Below are 19,189 nucleotides of genomic sequence, written 5' to 3' on the forward strand. Positions count from 1 at the left end.
TACGCTCTTACCCCTCGCACCCCACTCGTGGGGCTCACAGCTTCACAGAGGGCACAGCTGAGGTCTGTGACCTCGTTCTTCAGGAGAGAGGAACCACAAACAAGCCAACCTCTTTTCCAACCTTTTTGCTCAGAGCCACCATCGTACAAGGGGGACCAAAGCACCCACCCTGTACTGCACTCCTGGTGCCCCAACTCAGAGCTCTGTTGGTTGACCAAGCAGAGACCAGGGCTCTGGGCCCCCTTGCAGGAAGGCCAGCTCCCTGGCCCATCCCAGACAGAAAGCTCTGGTCTACAGCAGAGCAAGAGGATAGTGGAGGATCCTGCCTTCTTTCTAGTCCGAAGCATAGACCCTCTTCAGCCCCAGCCCCCCTCCCTTCTTTCAGCCCACACCAGGGTAAAGGGAGACCAGAGCCATTCCAGCCCCTCCTTGACCTTGAGGACTTACTGCCTCTCTCTGACAGCTTCTCCAGTTATCCCTTCCTTTTAGGCTCTGCTCAATGCCACCTCCCCCAGGAAGTCTCCCTTGACTACCCCAGTCCTCTGTGACCACAACCACTTTCAGCACAGTACAGACACTGGGGTTATGTCAGTATCTTTATTATCCATTCCCAGGGGCACCCCTGGCTCCCCAACTCAGGAATGCAGACGTCTCCTAGCATCATGCCAAGCATGGTGCAGAATGCGTGGCAGAGAACACACGATTGTGAGTGGCCTTGGCCAAGTCACTGCCATTCTGTCGGCTCTGCTCTGGAAATGCTGGGGTCAGAGGCTGGGGTAGAGGGAAGGCCTTCCTTGGGAGCTGTGAACACTGAGGACAGCCCTGGCCCCTCCACCCTGCAGTGGGCTGGGCACGTGAACATCCAGACCTGAGGAGGAGGTACCCCCAGCTGGGGTCCCTCGGGCCCCAGAGAGCTCACTTATACCCCTGGGAGCTGCGGGCCATCCCCTCTCTGACCTTGGACTCTGAATGCCAGCAGACTGCCCTCTCCCCGAGCCAGGGCAGGGGCAGGCAGGGGGGAAGCCGGGTGAGGGCGAGTTTCAGGCCTAGGCCTGGCCTGCAGCCCTCAGATGGGGTGCACAAACTGGTAGACGAGGCGCTGGGAGATGTCCGGCTTCCGGATGATGCCCTTCTTGTAATACTGGCGGATGGAGCGGCTCAGTTTGTCGTAGTTCATGGCAGGCCGGTTCTTGCGGATGCCCCACAGCCGGGCCACCTGGGCGGAGTCCTCAATTTTGAAGATGCCTGGGGGAGCAGGAGGGTCCAGACGGCCAGCGGTGCCCGTGGGGAACCCATGGCAGGAGGGAGAAAGATCGAGACCAACAGGTCAGTCTCTCAGAGAGCTAAGCAAGCCAGTGTCCACAGGGCCAGGGCCAGGCTGTGGGCCATAAAACCTACGTCCCAGGTTGTGGTGAGGGTTAAAGAAATGTGTGCCACAGGGCCCCAAAGTGGTAAATAACACTATGAACCATAAACCTCCTGGGGCAGGGTGAGCCTGGGTACCTCCGTGCATTACGTGGGGCCTCGAGGGCCTGGCCTTGCCAGCCTCTGCTCCTACTGTGGGGTGTCCACACCGTACGCAGAAGCCCGGGATGGGGTGGGGGGTTGCAGCTCATCTGGTAAGATCATACCCCCACTCCTGCCACCTTGCAGTTCCCAAGCCTGAAAGCCCTCTTTGCTATGCTCGGACACTTCAGCCCACACAGCCCTTTCTGGCAGATTTAATTCAGGGGAGATAGTGGCAAGAGTGGATTTGGAGCCGGGCCCACCTGGGTTTGAATCCTGGCCCTGCCATTTTCTACCTGTAGAGGGTGTCTGAGGTCCCACTTCCTGTCAGTAAGAGGGTGTGTAATGACTATCATGTTGGTGAGTGGTTACAGGACATGCCGAGAAGGGAGCCTGAGGGAGGCACCCCTTGGGAAGAACCATTACATCATTCATACCCCCAGCTCTCATTCTAAGCCCTCCTGGCAAGGCCCAGGTCAGCACACCCTCTCCAGGCAGCCTTCCCAGACCACCCCGCCCGCCCTGATCTCCCTTCCCTGAAACTCTACCTTGAGATGGTCTCCCCAGAGTCCCAGAGGACTGGCGGAGCAGCTGCCTCGCTCTCTGTCTTAAATATGCACACACAGCCATCACGCCCTGTGCACAGAGTTCTCTTCCACCCTTTCTAGCCCCTTGTCATCCTCCATGCTCAGCCCAGAGTCACCTCAGTGAAGTCCCCGTGGCCCTGTCACAGCCCTGACAAGCTCTGCACGGCAGCTCATTTCACTGCTAGTTCTCCTACAAGACTAGGTCCCTCAAGGACAGGCTGCAGCTGAATCCTGTCCGAACCCTCAGGACACAGGAATTGTTTGTAAATGTCAGCTGAGCAAGTGTGGACCAGAGAAGGTACTCAAGGAAGGACTGTTGGATAAACGAATTTGAAGACTGAGGTCTAGGCACCCACAGCTGCTAACGACAAGGTGGGGCCTGGAACCCAGGTGTCTTGGCCTTTGCCAACACAGACACACCCACACACACTCATACACATACTCACACTCACTCCCACTCACACATACACTCACACATATTCACACTCACACACACATACTCACACACTCACATTCACACACTCACACACACACTCACACTCACACACACTCACACACACATATACACACACACATACACACACAGTCACAGTCACACTCACACCCCATCTAGCCCTGCGCTGTCCAACGAGGTAGCCACTAAATACACACTGGATTTCAAAGACTCAGTAAACTCTCTCATTAATAAATTTTACATTGGTTATATGTTGAAATTACAATAATTTATAGTATTGGGTTAGATAAAAGCATTATTTAAATTAAATTCGCCAGTTTTATATGTTTTTTAATCTAGCTGCTTGAAAATCTAGTGTTACATGTGTGGCTCACAGTGTCCCAGGCGTCGTGCGGCGCTGGGGACCCTGAACAAGACAGAGCCTGGCTGGGAGGCAGGCGTGGGCACAAATGGCACACAGACCCCAAGCAGGTCCAGTGACAGGTGGCGGGGTGGCTCCCCCCTCCGCCCAGCCCCAACTCCTCCCTGTGCCCAGGAACCCAGGCCGCCCCCACCCCCGCCTCAGTGCCCCTCGGTCCCCGTGCCCCAGCTGACAGTGCCCTGCCGGGTGCCCCCTACCGTTCTCCTTGTTGAGCCACCGGATGCAGCGGCCGTAGCTGTGGGGCTTGAGTAGCAGCTCCTTGAGGAACTGCCACAGGTGGATGGGCTGCCCAGAGCAGGATGAGTCCACTTCGCTGTCCGTCCAGCTCTCCTCGCTGGTTGAGGCTGGGCAGCCAGGGAGGGTGGCAGTGAGTGGGGAGCTGTGGCCACCCCCTACTTCAGTGGCAGCCACCCCTCAGCCGCAGACCTGAGCCCCCGCCCCCTCCCTGCCCTGCCCTGCTCACCGCAGTAGTGAATCGCCCCAGGGGAAGTCCTCTCTTTCATCCAGGCCGCTGCAGGACAAGGAGAGGAGATTGGGGATTCAGGGGAGACCCCAAAGGAGGAGAGGGCATTTGGGTGGGACTGTGGGGTCACAGAGGCCCCCCTATGGCCCAGGTTTCCCGATGGCTCCCTCCCTCCTGCCAGTCTGGAGCTGCTTCCCGGAAGGAAATTTAGGATTTCCTAAATGCAGCCCCTTGTTCAGACAGGAGAGTGGTAATGGAGCTTTGCTCTGCCTCCCTTTCTCACCTATGAAATAGGGTCAGGAGAAGCCCTCACGGATCTTGCAAGGAACCAAGGTGACAAAGGCTACACACCTTTCTCAGTGCCCGGCGTAACAAACACCACCTGCCCTTCAGTTGCCAACTTCACCAAACACTTCTGTCCCCTCCTGCTCTCCACCTGGCCCCTTCCCCACCTCCCCCACCCCCAGGCCAAGCAGTGGGGGTGGGTGAAGGCAGACAGCTTCTGCCCACATCACCACCCAGCACTCAGCCTGGCACTGACCACTGCCCTTGGCAGCCAGTGTCAAGGAGCCTGGCCTGAGGCTGGTCTCTGAGTGGGTCATACAAGTGGGTCCTGTCACCTTATTCATCCGAGCCCCTAGGGACAGGGGCCTTGACCCACTGAGTGAGCACTACCTCCTCCAAAGCACATGGCTCTGCGCAGGGCACACGGGGGGGAGGCACCCAATGAGATGCAAATGGGGTTGGCATGCAGCCTTTCTAAAGAACAGGGCAGCGATATGGATCTTGATGGGGTACAAGATTCGGATACATTATTAAGTACAGAACAAGGTGACACTGATACTATTCATGTTAAAAAAGGGTAAAATCTACACGTATGTATTTGCTTTTATATGCATAGACTTTCCCTGGCCAGGTACCCAAGAAACTGGTAACAGTGGTTGTTTCAGGGTAGGGGGATTGCAAGGCTGGGCGTCGGGAGTGGGAGGGAGAGTTACTTTTCATGGTTTACTATTTTTTGCTATGGCCTTGTTTTTAATTGTACACACTCATTACTTCATTAATGAAAAACAACAGAAAATAAACGAATGAAATTTTTAAAAGGACTTCATAGCATCCACGGGCCCCGTCAGCTCTGACGTCCTGTGTCCTCACAGTCTAACTTCTACCGTCTAACTTCCCATGGGCTCTGTCCTGAGTTCTGTGGGCTTGGCCGCAGTGGGCAGGGGCCCGGGCGGGTGAGTTCACCCAGGCTCCAGGGAGCAGCTGCAACTGGGGCTGGGATTCAGAGCCCAGCCCAGCAGAGAGTAACCTCCCAGCCGGTACCCTGGCCTAAGAGTCCCCCTCGGTATCCCTGGCTTGGAGTCTGGGAGGGGCTGCTCCCACCCACGCCATATCCCACCTGATTTCCAGATGTCCAGGTGGGCATGCAGCACGTCCCCACTCAGGGGTGAGCGCTGACGGAACTGCTCCTCCGACATGGCACACAGCTCCTTGCCTCCCAGCTCCTGGAAGGCCTTGCCCACGGGGGGCAGCCGGTACTGGTGCTCTGTCCACAGGAGCCACTTCTGCACGTGGCCAGGGCTCCAGTCCACGGGGTCTGGGCAAGAGACACTTCCTCAGCTCCAGGGGCTACGTGAGGACACCACCCCGAATGTGGCCCGCTGTGCTTGGATGGGGCGCCTGTGAGAACTGGGGTGGGGACAGGCCAACACAGACTGTCTCGAGGGGCCCTGTGGAGGGGGTGCCCCAAAAGAGAGAGGAGTGAGAGGGAGGAGCCAGTGCCCTATAAACAACCTTGGCTCAGGGCAGGGTGGCCTGGGGCTCTGCATGCCTCCACCTCACCCAGACCTTGGGTTCTCCCAAACATTTCCAGCCACTCCAAAAGACCTTTGGGGGAGCTGCAGCCCTGAAAGGGACAGTGACATTAAACCAGAAACACGTGAGGTTCTCTCCCAGCTGCCTTTTGCCTTCCCAAAGCCCCTCAAGGAACCAGAGAAAAACCCAGTGGGAAATTAATCATGCAACCCCCAACCCCTACCGTATTTTACACATGAGGAAATTAAGGCACAGAGAGTTCCATCCCCTTGTCCAACACCTAACAAAGGGCTGAGTGCACAGTAGCTGCTCAATGCATGTGTGTTGAATGAATGAATGAATGAATGAATGAATGAATGTCAGGGCACAGTTGGTCATCGGGCAGTTACGGGCCTCAGAGGAAGGATGGGAGTCACTGGCTAGATCTTAGATGCTCCCCTGAGGAGCCGCTCTGGGGTGAGCCTGGCGGGGCACACAGGTGGAGGCCAGGCTGGTGGGCATGAGCACAGTGGGGCTTCATATGAACGCTGTGGTCTAAGCTGGTGCCCCAGCTGGGTGACCTGGAGGCCGGGCTGCCTTCATTTAATAAACCCATTTTCCTCTCCAGGGTCAAAACAATTTGTTTCTGTCCCCATTGTTCAGATGGCAGGCCCCTCCCTCCCTAGCCCAGTGTGGGAGCGAAGGCACCATGGGAGACCTCCCTGGCGATGGGGGGGCTAGCCTGGGCTTTGGGCAACTGGAGGGCTGGGGTGTGGGCAGGAGCTGGCTTATGGGAACAACAGCTGGGTCTGTTGGAGGCTGGGGGGGCAGGGGCCAGACCGGATGACTCCGAGGGGGAAGGGCTGGGCCTGAGGGAGGCCTGAAGACCTTTTTGCGTGAAAGCAGCAGAGTGGGATGTTCAAATGCCAGGGTCCAACGACCAAGGAGATGGGCCAGGCCTTCCCAGAGCTGCAGAGAGGATGGAGGGACAGAGCCGGAGACCCAGCAGCCCCTCGACCCACAGCATCAGTTCCATAACCACACCTTCCAGGCCCTGGCACACACACAAATGCCCAGCCTCCCGATGTCCCCTCCTCATCAAAGCCTTAATCGACACCAGACCAGTGACACATTTATCTGTTTATAACCTATTTCCCTCACTATAATGTCAGCTTCATAAACAAAGAGGCTTTTGTGTTGTGCTCACCACTTGTTCCCCTGTGCGAGAACAAGGCCTGGCTACTAACTTATAGTTTATCGAGCATCTATTATGTACAAGGTGCCATCCTAGGAACTGGGGATACAGCAAATGAAAATCCCTGCCCTGGGGGTGTGTACATTCCAGTGGGGGAGACAGATAGTAAACAAGATAAATACATAAAATATGCAGCATATCAGATGGTATGTGCTGTGAGAGAAATAAAGCAGGTGGGAGGAATGAGAGGGACGGGTATGAGCAGCAATTCCAATAGAGGGGTCAGGGAAGGCCTCATTGAGTTGGGGCCGTCTGAGTTAAGACATGAAGGAGGTAAGGGGGGAGCCAAGTAGAGAGTTGGGGGAAGAGTGTTCCAGGTGGAGGGGGCAGCAAGCGCAAAGGCCCTGAGCTGTGTGTTATGAGAACAAGGAGACAGGTGTGGCTGCAGGGAGGGTGGAGCCGAGTCTGAGAGGAGGTGGTGGGCCAGACAGTGTAGGGCTCGAATTCATGTCATCCAGCACCTAGCCAGTGGGGACTCCGGACTGGTACAGGGGGGCACAAAGCGGGTGGAACCTTCCCAGCCCCAGCTCACAGTTGCTGTGTTCTGAGCCGACTGACCGTATGTGTAGAAGCACAACACGCCTGGGGCTGCGCCAGGGGAGGCCAGAGTGCGCAGGCAGCGTCCCTGCCCCAGCCCCCAGCCCTGCCCGCCCCCAGCCTTGGGAGGCAGGCGTGTGGAGGGCTCACCTGCGGTGATGTTGAGCAGCTTGCAGGCGGTCTCAATGTCCTTCAGCACCTCGCCCACCACCATGGACTGCACCTGCTCCAGGGAATGCTCCTCCAGGGTCAGCCCACCTGGCGCCAAGTCCAGGCCGCCCCCAGGGGCTTGGCTGTCGATGACCGGGCACTGCTCAGGCTCCTCTGGCACCTCGTCCCGAGTGCTCTCCCCGGGGCCCTTGGCGGCCCAGCCGCTGTCCTCGGGGTACAGCATGTCAAAGTAGGAGAGGTAGAAGGCAGACAGGCCCTGCTCGGGCGTGGCAGGGGGGCTGGGGCTCCAGTCCCGTCTCTCGGGCCCCACTGCCCCCGCCGTCACCTTCTCTGGGCCTGTCCGAAACACAGCCCTGGGGGGCACGCTGCTCAGGCCGGGGCTGGTGCTGCCCATCCCGCTGCTGCTCAGGCCAGCGGCTGTGTCTACAGAAATAAGAGAGGAAGGAGTCAAGTTCTGGCTGCTTCCCCATCCGCATGGGGGCCGCTAAGCTGGTTACGGGGATGAGGGGCCCAGTGAGCAGTGGCTGGGCCTGGGACAGGGCTGGGCAGACAGGCCTTCTGGCTGTGAAAGACAGTGAGGTGGGAGGTGGGATAGGACTGTAAACGGACAGCTCCCTCACTCCTCATGGAAGCCAGGCTGGCTGAGAGCAGCAAATCTGTACGCGTGTAGAGCACTTCAAACAGCCTTCTGAGGTTCTCGTCCTCGTTTAGCCCTCAGAATGAAAGGCACAATTAGTCCCATTTGGCTGATGGGCAAACTGAGACCTGGACAAGGAGCCTTTCATGTCTAGGCTGCTGTTCCTCAGCCGCCTGTACCCAGATGCCAGTCCACTGTCCTGTGGAGGAAGTTCCTTCTGAGAGTGAGCCTAAATCTTTCCTGCTGTAGCAAAGCTTGCCTTCTTGGATTCTGCCCTTGGAGGAGAAAGGGCAGGGAGAGGCTCACCCTCATCTTCACCAGCCAGATGAAGGAAGAGAGGAGCAAGTGAGGGGTGTGCTGAGGTAGAGTCCCCTCCCACAGGGCCATTGGGGGTGTGTGTGAATAAATGACCAGCACAGGCTAGTGAGGTGGTCACTGAACAGCAATGCCCAGGTGTGCTTGGCCCCGCCCCTGCTTGGGGCTGGCACCCAGCCCACCTCGTCCTCCCAAGAAAAGGGAAAGGTGCTGCCCCCTGGCCCCTCTGCTCCAGGCCCTGGAGGAATGTGCTGCCCGGAGTGGGAGGTGCCCATGTGCTGACCTTCAGACACTTTCCGGGGGGGGGCGATTGGGGGGGGCGTTAGGGAGCGGTTGGTGAGAACGCCAGCGACTGTGACACCTCTCCTCCTTGCTGCCCCAGGGCCCCCCAGGGGCATCATTTGGCCTCAACACGGGCAACCAGAGGCATGCCCCCACCTCCATTGGTCACCTAGGCTCTTTTCTCTGAGCCCCGTACTGGAGTACGTGGTTTGGGGGAGGCAGGGCACTTGAGAGAGGTGCACGCACCAAACACCGGGGTTTCTGGAATATTTCCGTGATGTGTGACTCAAGAATAAATCAGGACAGAGGTGGAAGATTACCAACATATACATGCTCCCAGGAACACGGAGCCGTTCAGAGGGGACGGAAGCGCATGGGCAGCTGTTAAGGGCAAGTGACTGTGTTGTGTCTCCTGGGTTTATAATTGAAAGCAGAGGTTCTCCGGATGCGTTGCATCAGTGCAGGGGGCACTGGCTGGGGTGCGCCTTCCCAGGCCTGCTCAGAGCGCTGCAGCAGAAGCTGGGGGCAGGGCTGGAGGTGGGGCAGGCCCTGCAGGGCCCCGCAACACGCCCTTTCGGTGTTCCTGACGCATGTTCACGGCTCAGAATCGCTGCTTTCAAGGCTTCTGGCCAAGTACAAGACGCAGGCTCTAATCAAAGGACTGTAGACTCTCTAATGGTGAAATTGATTGTACCCCCCTGGGACAGAGAGGGAGGCTCCCTGGCCACCTCCAGTCACCCCGTGGGACTGCCCAGCTCAGCCTGTGTGCAGTGGCATTTGCCACTGCTGGTGCGACAGGGAAAGAGCCTAGTTTGGAAGACAGCCCTGACTTCTCTAGGGCTGCGGCTAGCCCATTCCACATCTTTGTTCAGCTTAGGAAACGATGCCCCTTTTTCTCTGGACAGCATAGCTTGGTGAATTGAGCCCAGGTGGAATTTTTGCTTCTCCCTGTGCCGTGCCCAACCCTCCCAACTTTACTTGGCAGCCCTGCAATTTTCCGTGGTGGAGAGAATGCCAGCCAGAGAGAAGGGTGTTCCCTTTGACTTCGATTCTCCCTTTCAAGGGCTCCTTTAAGTGACAAGGAAGGAAAGGTCAGGGTGGGGTGGGGTGGGCCGGGAGGAGGGGCGCTGGCGTGAGGGGGACAGAGGGCAGGCCTGGAGTCATTTCAAGTCCTTCTGTGCAAACACACGTGTGTGCTCTGGGCCCACGTTATTTACCCAGGCAGCATCAACAGCCCACTCTGCTGCTGGATCCCCACACCCCACCTGTGCCCACGCCCTACCCCCAGGTGGCCTTACCCCTTGAGAACACCGCTCAGCCCCCCACCCTCCCTCATCACCCCTTGCTTGCCTCCCGCCCCATCCACGTCCCCAGAACTCCCATGCCTGCCACGTTAGGACAGTCTCTGCCAACACCCTGGGCCATATGCCAGGGAGACGGAAGCTTTTCCAAGAAGCAGGAGCATTTGCCTCCCTCGTGGCCCTCCTGTTTGCTTGGCTTCTGCCACAGGTAGGATGGAAGGCAGCTGCTATGTTTCGGGGCCCCGTGACATGAGGGGTCAGTGAGGATGAATGGGCAGGGCAGGTGGCAGTGTTTGCCAGGTGGGGAGGTGATGACACATTCCTGACACATTTGTCAAGTGAGCCGCGTAGCCCTTGCCTCCGTCCCTCCCCGGGAGACAGGCGGCTTGGGGCTTAGTACAGAGAGCTGAGCTAAGTGACTTCCGACTCCTGGCCCACGGCTCCTTTCCCAGCAGAGAATGCCGGCCTCCTCCTCAACACCCCACACTCCAGCTCCCCAGCCCCTTGCTCCTAAATACCCAGGAACCTGCTCGCCACCAAGGCTTGGGCCCAGCTCCAACACCTCCCTAGTGACAGTGCTCACTGGTAAGAAACTTGGAAAGCGAGAGACACAAAGTGCAGGTGTGCTCAGGATTAACGGTGCGGCAAGAGGCAACATCCAACTATTCACAGGGGAAGCGGTGGGGAATCCTCTTACCCAGCAGCCCAGGTCGGAGGGATCTTGGTTTACTGGTCAGGGATCCCAAAGCTGGTGTGCCCAGCCGGCAGCTCGGGTGTCTCCTCCGGGCTCCGGGCTCTGGGCCAGACTCAGCTGGGAAGAGAGCACTGCACAGTGGGCTCCCCCTGTGCCCAGAGCATTCGTGCACGTTTCCCCCTTTACCACCCACAGCCTGGGTGACGTGGATACGAGAGCCCCATTTTACAGATGCGACAGTGAGGCCCAGCAGTTATGCAGCTTGCCCGAGGTCCCCAGCTGGCCATGTGTGGGCACTGTTTATTGTACCACCTTCCTTCTGAGGCTTCTGCTCTGGCCAGTCCCATCTTCCCAGGGTCCTGCCCACTTCCTGATTGGGCAACTGCATCATTCCCACCTCCTGGCTTCTCATTCCACCCCACTGTCAAGCTCGTTTCCCTCCGTCGCCCTTTCCTCAGCTACCCCTCTGCTCCCGTGGCTCAGCACTGCCAGCCTTGCCAGACCCCGAGACTGGTGTCCACCTCTGCGCCCGCCTCCCACACGGCCCAGGTAATCAGAGCTGGAAGGGGCCATACATTATGTGATCGTGTTATAGATGGGAACCACGCAGCCCAGAGCGGGAAGGGATGCCTTCTGGTCAGTGGCAGGGTCTGGATCAAACCCTGGGATCAGTTGACATAGCTAGGCTCTAATGAAAATGGCCTTTCTCCCAGACCCCTGTGTCCTGGGCACATGGCTATTTTCTCTTGTGCTGTTGTCCCCCTGCCCACGACGCCCCTTCCTTCTCATAACCCAAAGCCCTCCTCCCCCATGAAGCGCTCCCCACAGCTCCCTCGTCTGACTTCCTACCTCTCCTCGTCTACGCCATGCAATTCAGCGCTGATTACATTCACAGGTGACTGTCCACCCATGAGGACACACATTTACTGAGAAAAATGAAGCTCAGAGTGTGGCAGGGACATGCCCCCGGTCACACAGCTAAGCCAGGACCAGCTAGAGGCCTTCTGACCCTCCGGCCACTAGGCCCAGGGTCCTGGGACAGGCCCAGTGCTAGCTGAGTCCAGGTCCCTCGGAGGGCAAAGCCAACCCTCCCGACAGCCTCTGCCGGCTGGGCCCAAGGCACTGCCCGTCTCCTGAGCGATGCCTCCAGTTCGCAAACCTCGAGCTGATCATTTCTGGATTAAGCCACATGCCTAGATTAAGGCTCAGCACGTTCTGGCCCTTCCTGCCTCAGAGGCTTTGGCTTCCAACTCCAGACAAAGAAACTTTGGTAACAGCTGGTGGAGGCCAAGGCCCGAGTCAAGGCCAGATGGCAGGGCAATGGCCAGAGGAATCAGACACCTTCTCTCAGCACCACCTCTTCCCACTGGAAGGCAGATCAAGGAGAGAAGGCAGAGGGACCCAAAGTCAGAGATTTACAGCAGCTGTCCCCTACCACCTCCCGGGCCTGCTCTCGGCTGTGGGGTCTGAATGTACCCCTGCAACTCCCCTGCCTCCAGGGCTCTCACACATACCCCTCCCCACCCCCGTATCAGCAAAAGATCCCCTGGTGTCTCCTGAAACCACAGCCTCAGGGGAGCGCTGTCACCAGGGAAGTCTTTCCTAGTGCCCTGGGCTGTCGTGGGGTTGGGCCCTGTCTCCCACACCCTGCTCAGTCCAGCCTCCCGATCTCCCCCCCAGAGGGACTGGGGGGAGGCGACTATGCCCGAGTCCCCACCTCAATCCTGAGACCCAGCCTCAACCTGCCTAGAGCCCAGTGAGAAGAGCCCTGAGGCGAGTGGGACGGGCAGGGGTGACACAGCCCAGCCCTCAGTGCTGAGTGGGCCTCGCTCTACCATCTGGAACGCACCTCCTCTGGCTTCCTCCCTGCCGTCCACAGCCTTGGCTGTGAGACCCGCCCCACCCCGCCCCATCCAAAGGGCTTCCTTTAATGGGTCAGAGTCAGAAGGCTGGGGGGGTATGACCAGGACCTGGCCAGAAGCCATGCAGAGTGGGCAGGGGCCACATGGGCCTGCCCCCCAGTCCGTTGGTCAGCACCTTGGAGAGAAGCCGTGGGCGTCCGGGCCCAGTGCTGTCGACGGCCGGCCGAGCAGCGTGTCTGGCTTCTGTGAACCCTCCCAGCCTCTGGCCCAGACTTCCCCTACTCTAGACGTTTCCTTCTCACCCTGCTCCTCCTCTGGCCCCTTCACTTCTCAGACAGCTCCCACCCTCCCATGGAAGCCCAGCTCCCTTGCCCTTTGAAACTGCTCTTCAAACTAGCTGGACCCAAGAAAAGCACCGAGCTTCCTCCTTACTGACCACCCCTCACTGCCCAGAGGGCTAGCCTCTCTCCACTGGACAGACCACCCTCTTACCCAGGAGGGGGTTCCAGGCTGGCCACCTCCCGGCAGCTCTGGCTCTCAAACATCCTGCTATCCCCAAGCCTCTGCTGCCCGGGGTCTCCAAGGGCAGGAAGAGGGAGGCGGGTCCCTGGGGGTGGCTGAAGGAGGACTTGCTGTCTTGGGCTCAGCTTGAGACTAGAGGAGGTGGGTTTCTTCGAGACCCCCTGGCTTTCCCGACCTCGTCAGATCCCAGACTCACCCAGGCCACTGACCTCACTTTCTCAGGAGCCCTGCTCTCTGGGAGGTTCAACTTGAGGAGCCAGCCAGGGGCTGGAGTGTGAGGGAGACTTGGGGGGATGGGGTGAGGCTGTGTAAGGACCAGAGGGTCAGTAGGGAGCTGAGGGGCAGGGCTAAGCAGCAGGAGGGTGGGCACAGGAGACAAGGTCAGGGGAATAGCAAGGAAATCTGGTTTAGTCCGCTGTTCCCACAGTTCCCAGGCAGCCAGGAGCCCGCAGGCACAATTAGAGCAGCGCTGTCTCCCATTTGCTCCCACTGCAGCCGTTCACACCCACACACAGCCTCCCTGACAACTTCTGGGACACGGTGAAGGCCAACCAAATAAAGCCCTTCACTGGGCTCTCCTGCCATCCCCAGTATTGTTCCCACCTGACAAACACAGGCGCTCTGACTGCTACAGGCGCGTGGCCACAGGCACTGCGAAGGGATTGGAACTCAAGACGGAGCTCTAACCTCTGCTCAGGTGGTGCTGATGGCTTGGCACCTTCCCGCCTCTAGGGTCACCCCAGCCAAGCACTTTTTTTCGCCTCTGCTCAGGTCGCCCACTGACCCAGCCCCTGAAAACCCCAGCCCCACAGAGGTTGCATTGGTGACTGTGGTGGCATGGATGCCTGCAGCCTAGAGGAATAGGGACCCACCTCAGCCCCCGACTCACCCCTGTATTTGATTCCACTCCAAAGGGGGTGTGCGGACTGGAAACAATTGGAGGCCTCAGCATCTGGAGACGTGGGCTCATGTTCTGTCCCATTCCATATGTGAGGCCTTGGGCAGCCCCTGGTCCCCTTGGGCCCCAGTCTCCTCCTCTATGCTGGGAGAGGGTTCTGGCCCCACACCTTCTTTATTCTGTGACCCCATGACCCCATCTTGCCCCTCGGCCTGATTTGGAAGGAGAATGGTGGGGAAACAGAGGTTCCCCACCTCTGGAGACACGGAGACACGAGGAGACACGAGGGGCTCTCCTTGTAAGCAGAGACATAATTCAGGGCTAACATTTTGGGCAGAATAAGGGGTGTGGCTGTGTCTCCTCCCTGCACCCCGCCTCTGCAGTTGGTATTCAGAGCCTCTGAAAGACCGTCCACTCTTCTGACCAAGCAGGTCCACCCTCCAGGTTGCCTCCCACCCCAGCAGCATCTTTTCCCCATTTCCTCCAATCCGCCCAGACCCCCCGCCCAGACAAGCCTGGGGTGTGGAGTGAGTGACGCCGAGAGGTCAGGCTAGAACCCTGATTTCCCCCAATATCAGTACACATCCTGCACGACCTTCAGCTTCCAGAAACTGCAAATCACGTCTTCATTCAGCTCTTGTTTAGCACATTCTGTGTGTCCATGTAGTTCATGTTTCGGCCCCCTGCCCGGCCCGCCACGCCCTTGCTGCCCGCATGGTCCACTTTTGGTCACTGCACATGGCTGGCAGGGCTTCCCCTCCTCTCGCAGGCACAGTCTCCACAAACCCTCCTCCAAGGGGCTGGGGAACAGCCCCTTCTCTTCCCTACACTCCTCCGGCACCTCATCTATACCACCCTTCCCAACACTTGGTTTCTTGGGTATCTCGTTCCCCACGTTCCTGGCCCAGCGGGCAACCAGGCCACTGCAGGTGTGAGGACACAGGGTTTCACCTGGCTCCTGCCTCTGGCACCTTCCTTGATCGTCTGCCTCAGGCTTCTCATCAGTAAAACGGGGACTCATAAGGACAGTTGTGTCTCTGGGGTCTGGCAGGACAAAGCAGGGCAGTGAGGGGAGCAGACCTTTCTGTGTCGCAGGAGGTGTGTACAAACACTGGTTCCTCGTATCTCTACTCTTCCATGTCTCTGTAGCCTCCCCCAGCCCCAGCACAGCCTGGAAAGCGAGTGCTTCATAAACTTCTGGTGGTGAGTCCGTACAGTCTTGATGGGACTGAGAGAAAAATGTGCCTGGAGCCCCAATCCCAAGGACAGGGAGCACACGGTGGGAAAGGGGGTTCAGGACAAAGTGAACGCACTCCAGCAATTACAGCAAATGATGAAAGTCCAGAATGAACTGTCCTGAGAGACTAAGAACAGAAATTGCTTTAAGAAAAGGTTTAAATGGGAGGGGATGGGTTATTAAGGGGTTATTGGGACCCTGGGCTGTCACTCCCAGACCTCTCTCCTCAATCCCAGAGCTGGAGGGAGAAGGAAGGGGCACCTCCATTCTGTTGGTGCCCTTTCTATGGTCCTGGGTGGGCTCCAGCCGGTCTGGTCCCCAGCAGCCACACTCCAGTCATTGGCTGGGAGGAGAGGTCCAGAGTGAGAAAGAGGCTCACCCACCCCTCTTCTGAAGGCCCCATTCAACCGTTGAGAGGTGGGAGAGGAGAATCTGGCAGGGGTGCTTCCTGGGCTGGGAACATGCAAATGAGTCAGGGGATGGAGCCAAGCATTAAATGTCAGGAAGAGCCCAGGGCAACTCTGGCTTGTGCAAAGTTTGCTTTGGGAAGAGTTGTTCCACCTGACAGGCCACTTGCTTGGCTGGGGGTGCAGGGTTGGGCATGGAATGGGATGGGGGTGAAGAGTGGGGTGGGGAGAGGGTCCCAGACCAGCTTTGAGCCCTGACTCCCTGTTCTCTAGCTCTGGGATTGGGGGCAAGTGGCTCAGCTTCCTTTGAGACTCAGTTGCCCCATCTGTTAAATGGGTTGTCAAGAGCATGTCTTAAAGGGGTTGTGAAGATTGAAGAAGGTGGATGGAAATTCCTTGTGAATTATGATAGGCTGAGCATGCATAAAGCTGGCACCCGGGAGCAGGTGAGGGGATGGGGCTGGAGAAGAGGAAAGGTAAAAGTAATGGGGACAACAAGGGAAGAAGCAGGTGGTGATGGTGGGTGGAGGGTCAGGGCCAAAGGGTGGAGTCTGGGGGAGAGTTGAGGATGGTGATGAGGGAGACCTGGGCCTTGCCCTGAGGTCATCCTACTCTCTAGCCCAGTCCAGGGCGGCTGCTGGCCTCACCCACCCTTCCCTGACCTCCAGAAAAAAGTCAGAGCCAGAGCCATTCTCCTCCCCTGACCTCAGCCTGGGACATAAGGCTGGGAAGGCACATAAGTCTTGCAAAGTGGGCCGGTCATCCAGCTAGGCTGCCTCTACCGACTCCTATACAGCCTTCAAAACCCAGCCCCAAGTTGTCTCCCCCATCAAGCCTCCTGTGACAGAGGAGGCCGCCTTGTCTAACCTCATTACATAGACAGGAGCTGCAAGTTCAGGGAGGAAAAGTGACTTGCCCAAAGTCACACACTGTGGCCTTAACTCATTCCTTCTTGCCCTCTGTCCCCACGTTAGCTTAAACGGCCTTCCCCGGGTTACACTCAAGCTGCACCAAGTCGTTTAGCACAAAAACATGCTCTAATTGTTTCAGGGCTGTTAATTTTATATCTGTCACAATCTCAGTGGTGAAAAGTGGGTTCTCCTGCGTTCTTCTACTTACTGCCAGTGTCACAATTTCTGAGCATCCATGGAGCACCTACTGAATGCCATCTATTCCTTCAGGCTTGGTTGACAGAGCAGCTCTCCTTAATTCAGAGAGTCCTTGTGAAAATCAAGTGGCGCCGTATCTGCTGAAGTGTTTTATAATTGGTAACCCAATAAACATGTCTGATAGGGACTGAATGTTCCGCTCTGGCCCCCCCCACAGCACCTGGCACGTAGGAAGCACTGTCCATTCACTGCCGGGTTCTCAAAGGGGAAGGTTGTTCCCTGTCCTGAGAGAGACCACCTCCTCCACACCCCAACTTCCCTGGGAGGCCTGAGAATGTGCCCTGTCCCCAAATTTCTTTGAGTTTCAGGTGGTGAGACTAAATTGAGAGTCACTGGCGCTGGTCCCTGCCTCTGGCCCCTCCCCCGCAGGGGGCAAGCAGGACTTGCCCTGCCGGGCTGGGCCATCACCGGGGCCGACCTGTCTGGTGGGGCATCTCCTGCCCATCCCTGCCTGCCCCCTCGGACCCGGGCAGCCCAGGTGCCTGTTTGCTTTGTTACTCAGCCGAGCAGCTGGTGCTGGGGAGATGCTGCTTTATTGGGGGGTGCTGTGAAGCTGTTTATTGGGGAGGTGGGGGCAGGAAATGAGGCCGAGCCCCAGCCCTGGACAAAGCGGAGAAAGGCCACGACTCCCACACAGGGGACAGGCCCCTTGTGGCTTGTGGCCTGGGTGTGGGCTGGTGGGAGGACGCAGATGAGGGGGTCCAGGGCTAGCTCAGTGAGCCTGCCCACTGCTCCACATGCACAGACGGGCACACATGCACACACATGCATGCACACACGCTCACATATGTACACACGTACATGCGCACGCATGCACACACCTTATCCAAACTTGGGGGAGCCCCCAGCCGTCCAGACCCTTCAGCTTTCCACCATGTCATCTCCACCATCTACGTCCCGATCTCCCCGCAGGAGGCATCTGGCAAAACTCAGAAACGAACACCTACAAGGACCCCTGTTTCTCTCCTCGTGTGCCCCGACCAGCGCCCACCGGTCCTCTGCTTCTCCGGGCACCAATGCAACCAACTAGGTGGTTTGCTCCGCAGCTCCCCGACGACCTGGTTCCTGTGCCCACCGCTGAACTGCCCACTCCCTAGGCTCTGGGACTGTCCCCGCTGCTCCAACCTGGACCTGACCCTGGGCCTCCAGGCCCCAGCAAGCCCCTGCCCAACTGTGGCCCAGCTCCGGGAGACCCTTCCCTTGGCTGAGCAGCCACAGCTGGCAGAAGCAGAAAAGCTGCTTGTGTTTCACAAGCCAAGCAGAACAGGCCAGGTCTCCAGGCCGAGTCTCTGCATCTACAGAGCTGCCTGCCTGAGACTGGGTGACTGGGCTCGATATGGAGCCTGGATGGGGGCCATCATAGACATGCAGAGCCCAGGCCTTACCAGACCAAGAAGGCTTACCCGGGCTCTTGGGTGGGCCCAGGGAGGCAAACCAGGCATGAGGAGACAGGCGCTTCTGGGGATGAAGAACCCAGATCACAGGGTCACTGGCGTCTAGGAGATCAGCTCTGAGCTAGCAAAGCACACTTCCAAGTCCTCTCAGTCGCCCACCTGCCCCCAGCTGGCAGGGAAAACCCCACACAGGGCACTGCGTGCCTCCCACTGCACTTACCCGTTAGCTGCCTGGTGCCCAAGGAGTCTCCGGCTGCAGTTGCAACCTCAGGGGCCAGGAGGAGGCGGGGGCAGGTTAGGCCACTGCTGGGTCTCAGCCAGGCATCTGGGGAGCCAGCGGAACCAGGGGCCAGCAGGGCTGGGGGCACAGGTGGCACTCGGGTGGGCCGCCGGGGGCCTGGCCCCCCTCGAGGGGTGGCCCTCTGAGGTCTCAGGGTTGCGTGCCCTGTAGGGAGCCTCTAGCCCCCAGCCCAGGGCCACTTGCTGGCACCGTGGCAAGACCCAGCCGTAGGGGCTTACAGGAAGGCTGAGGTGGCTCAGGGCATGGGGTCTGAGTCTGTGGGGTAGCGTGGACAGACGGACAGACGCAGGTAGAGTGCCGGAATGTGCTGGGAGGAAGTCAGGCAGCCCTGGGATGAAGAGTTGGCCTGGTCTGATTTCCCATTATAAGTAATCCTTCCTTATTTACCTGAACAAATACGCTCCCTGCTTACCTCAGACCACAGGCGGGCTCCCAGTTAACCCTTTCAGGCCTTCCTCTCCTCACGGAGGGAATCTATACCCTGACAGCCAGGGAACTCACTCACTCACTCACTCACTCACTCACTCACTCACTCACTCACACGTTCTTAGCTGATGTATAGCTACTGAGCTCATATGTGCAAGGCACGGGGTATATATTAAGAGGGACCTGGGCTGGGGCACTAACAGGGATCAGCTGAAGGTAGGGGACAAACAAGCAAGCATCAGTGGAAATTCAGAGCCCCAGTGGAGGGCTGTGGGAGCACTGAGGCAAGGGAAGTCAGTGAGGGCTTCCTGGAGGAAGTGCTGTCTGGATCCCCAGGCCAGCCATGGAGGGAGCTTCAGAGAACCCTGAGGAAATGGACCTGAGGCTCGTGGGTCCATCCACCCTGTGCGGGGACCAAGCTCTCTGCGCTCCATGGGCACAGGCCCATCAGAGAGCAGTGCTCAGGAAGAACCGGTAGCTCGCTTTCCCAGGCCCAGAGCTGGGGTTGGACAGCAGCAGCTCGCTCTCGCACCTGAAGGGTGGAGGCCAGGAG

At 58.3% G+C, this 19,189-nt stretch overlaps 1 protein-coding gene across 1 annotated transcript; it reads right to left on the reverse strand.

Moving 5' to 3' along the window:
• Nucleotides 1-578: 578 nt before the first annotated feature.
• On the reverse strand, nt 579-18,565 carry SPDEF (SAM pointed domain containing ETS transcription factor). Its single transcript, XM_019738713.2, has 6 exons — nt 18,130-18,565; nt 7,171-7,614; nt 4,834-5,031; nt 3,432-3,479; nt 3,166-3,312; nt 579-1,245 (listed from the first exon to the last, which is right to left on the reverse strand). Exons 2-6 carry the CDS (start codon nt 7,583-7,585, stop codon nt 1,067-1,069), a joined length of 987 nt encoding a protein of 328 aa, XP_019594272.2. The 5' UTR covers nt 7,586-7,614; nt 18,130-18,565; the 3' UTR covers nt 579-1,066.
• Nucleotides 18,566-19,189: the final 624 nt, after the last annotated feature.

Source organism: Rhinolophus sinicus, linkage group LG05 (assembly GCF_036562045.2).
Source record: "Rhinolophus sinicus isolate RSC01 linkage group LG05, ASM3656204v1, whole genome shotgun sequence".
Classification (NCBI taxonomy): Eukaryota; Metazoa; Chordata; class Mammalia; order Chiroptera; family Rhinolophidae; genus Rhinolophus; species Rhinolophus sinicus.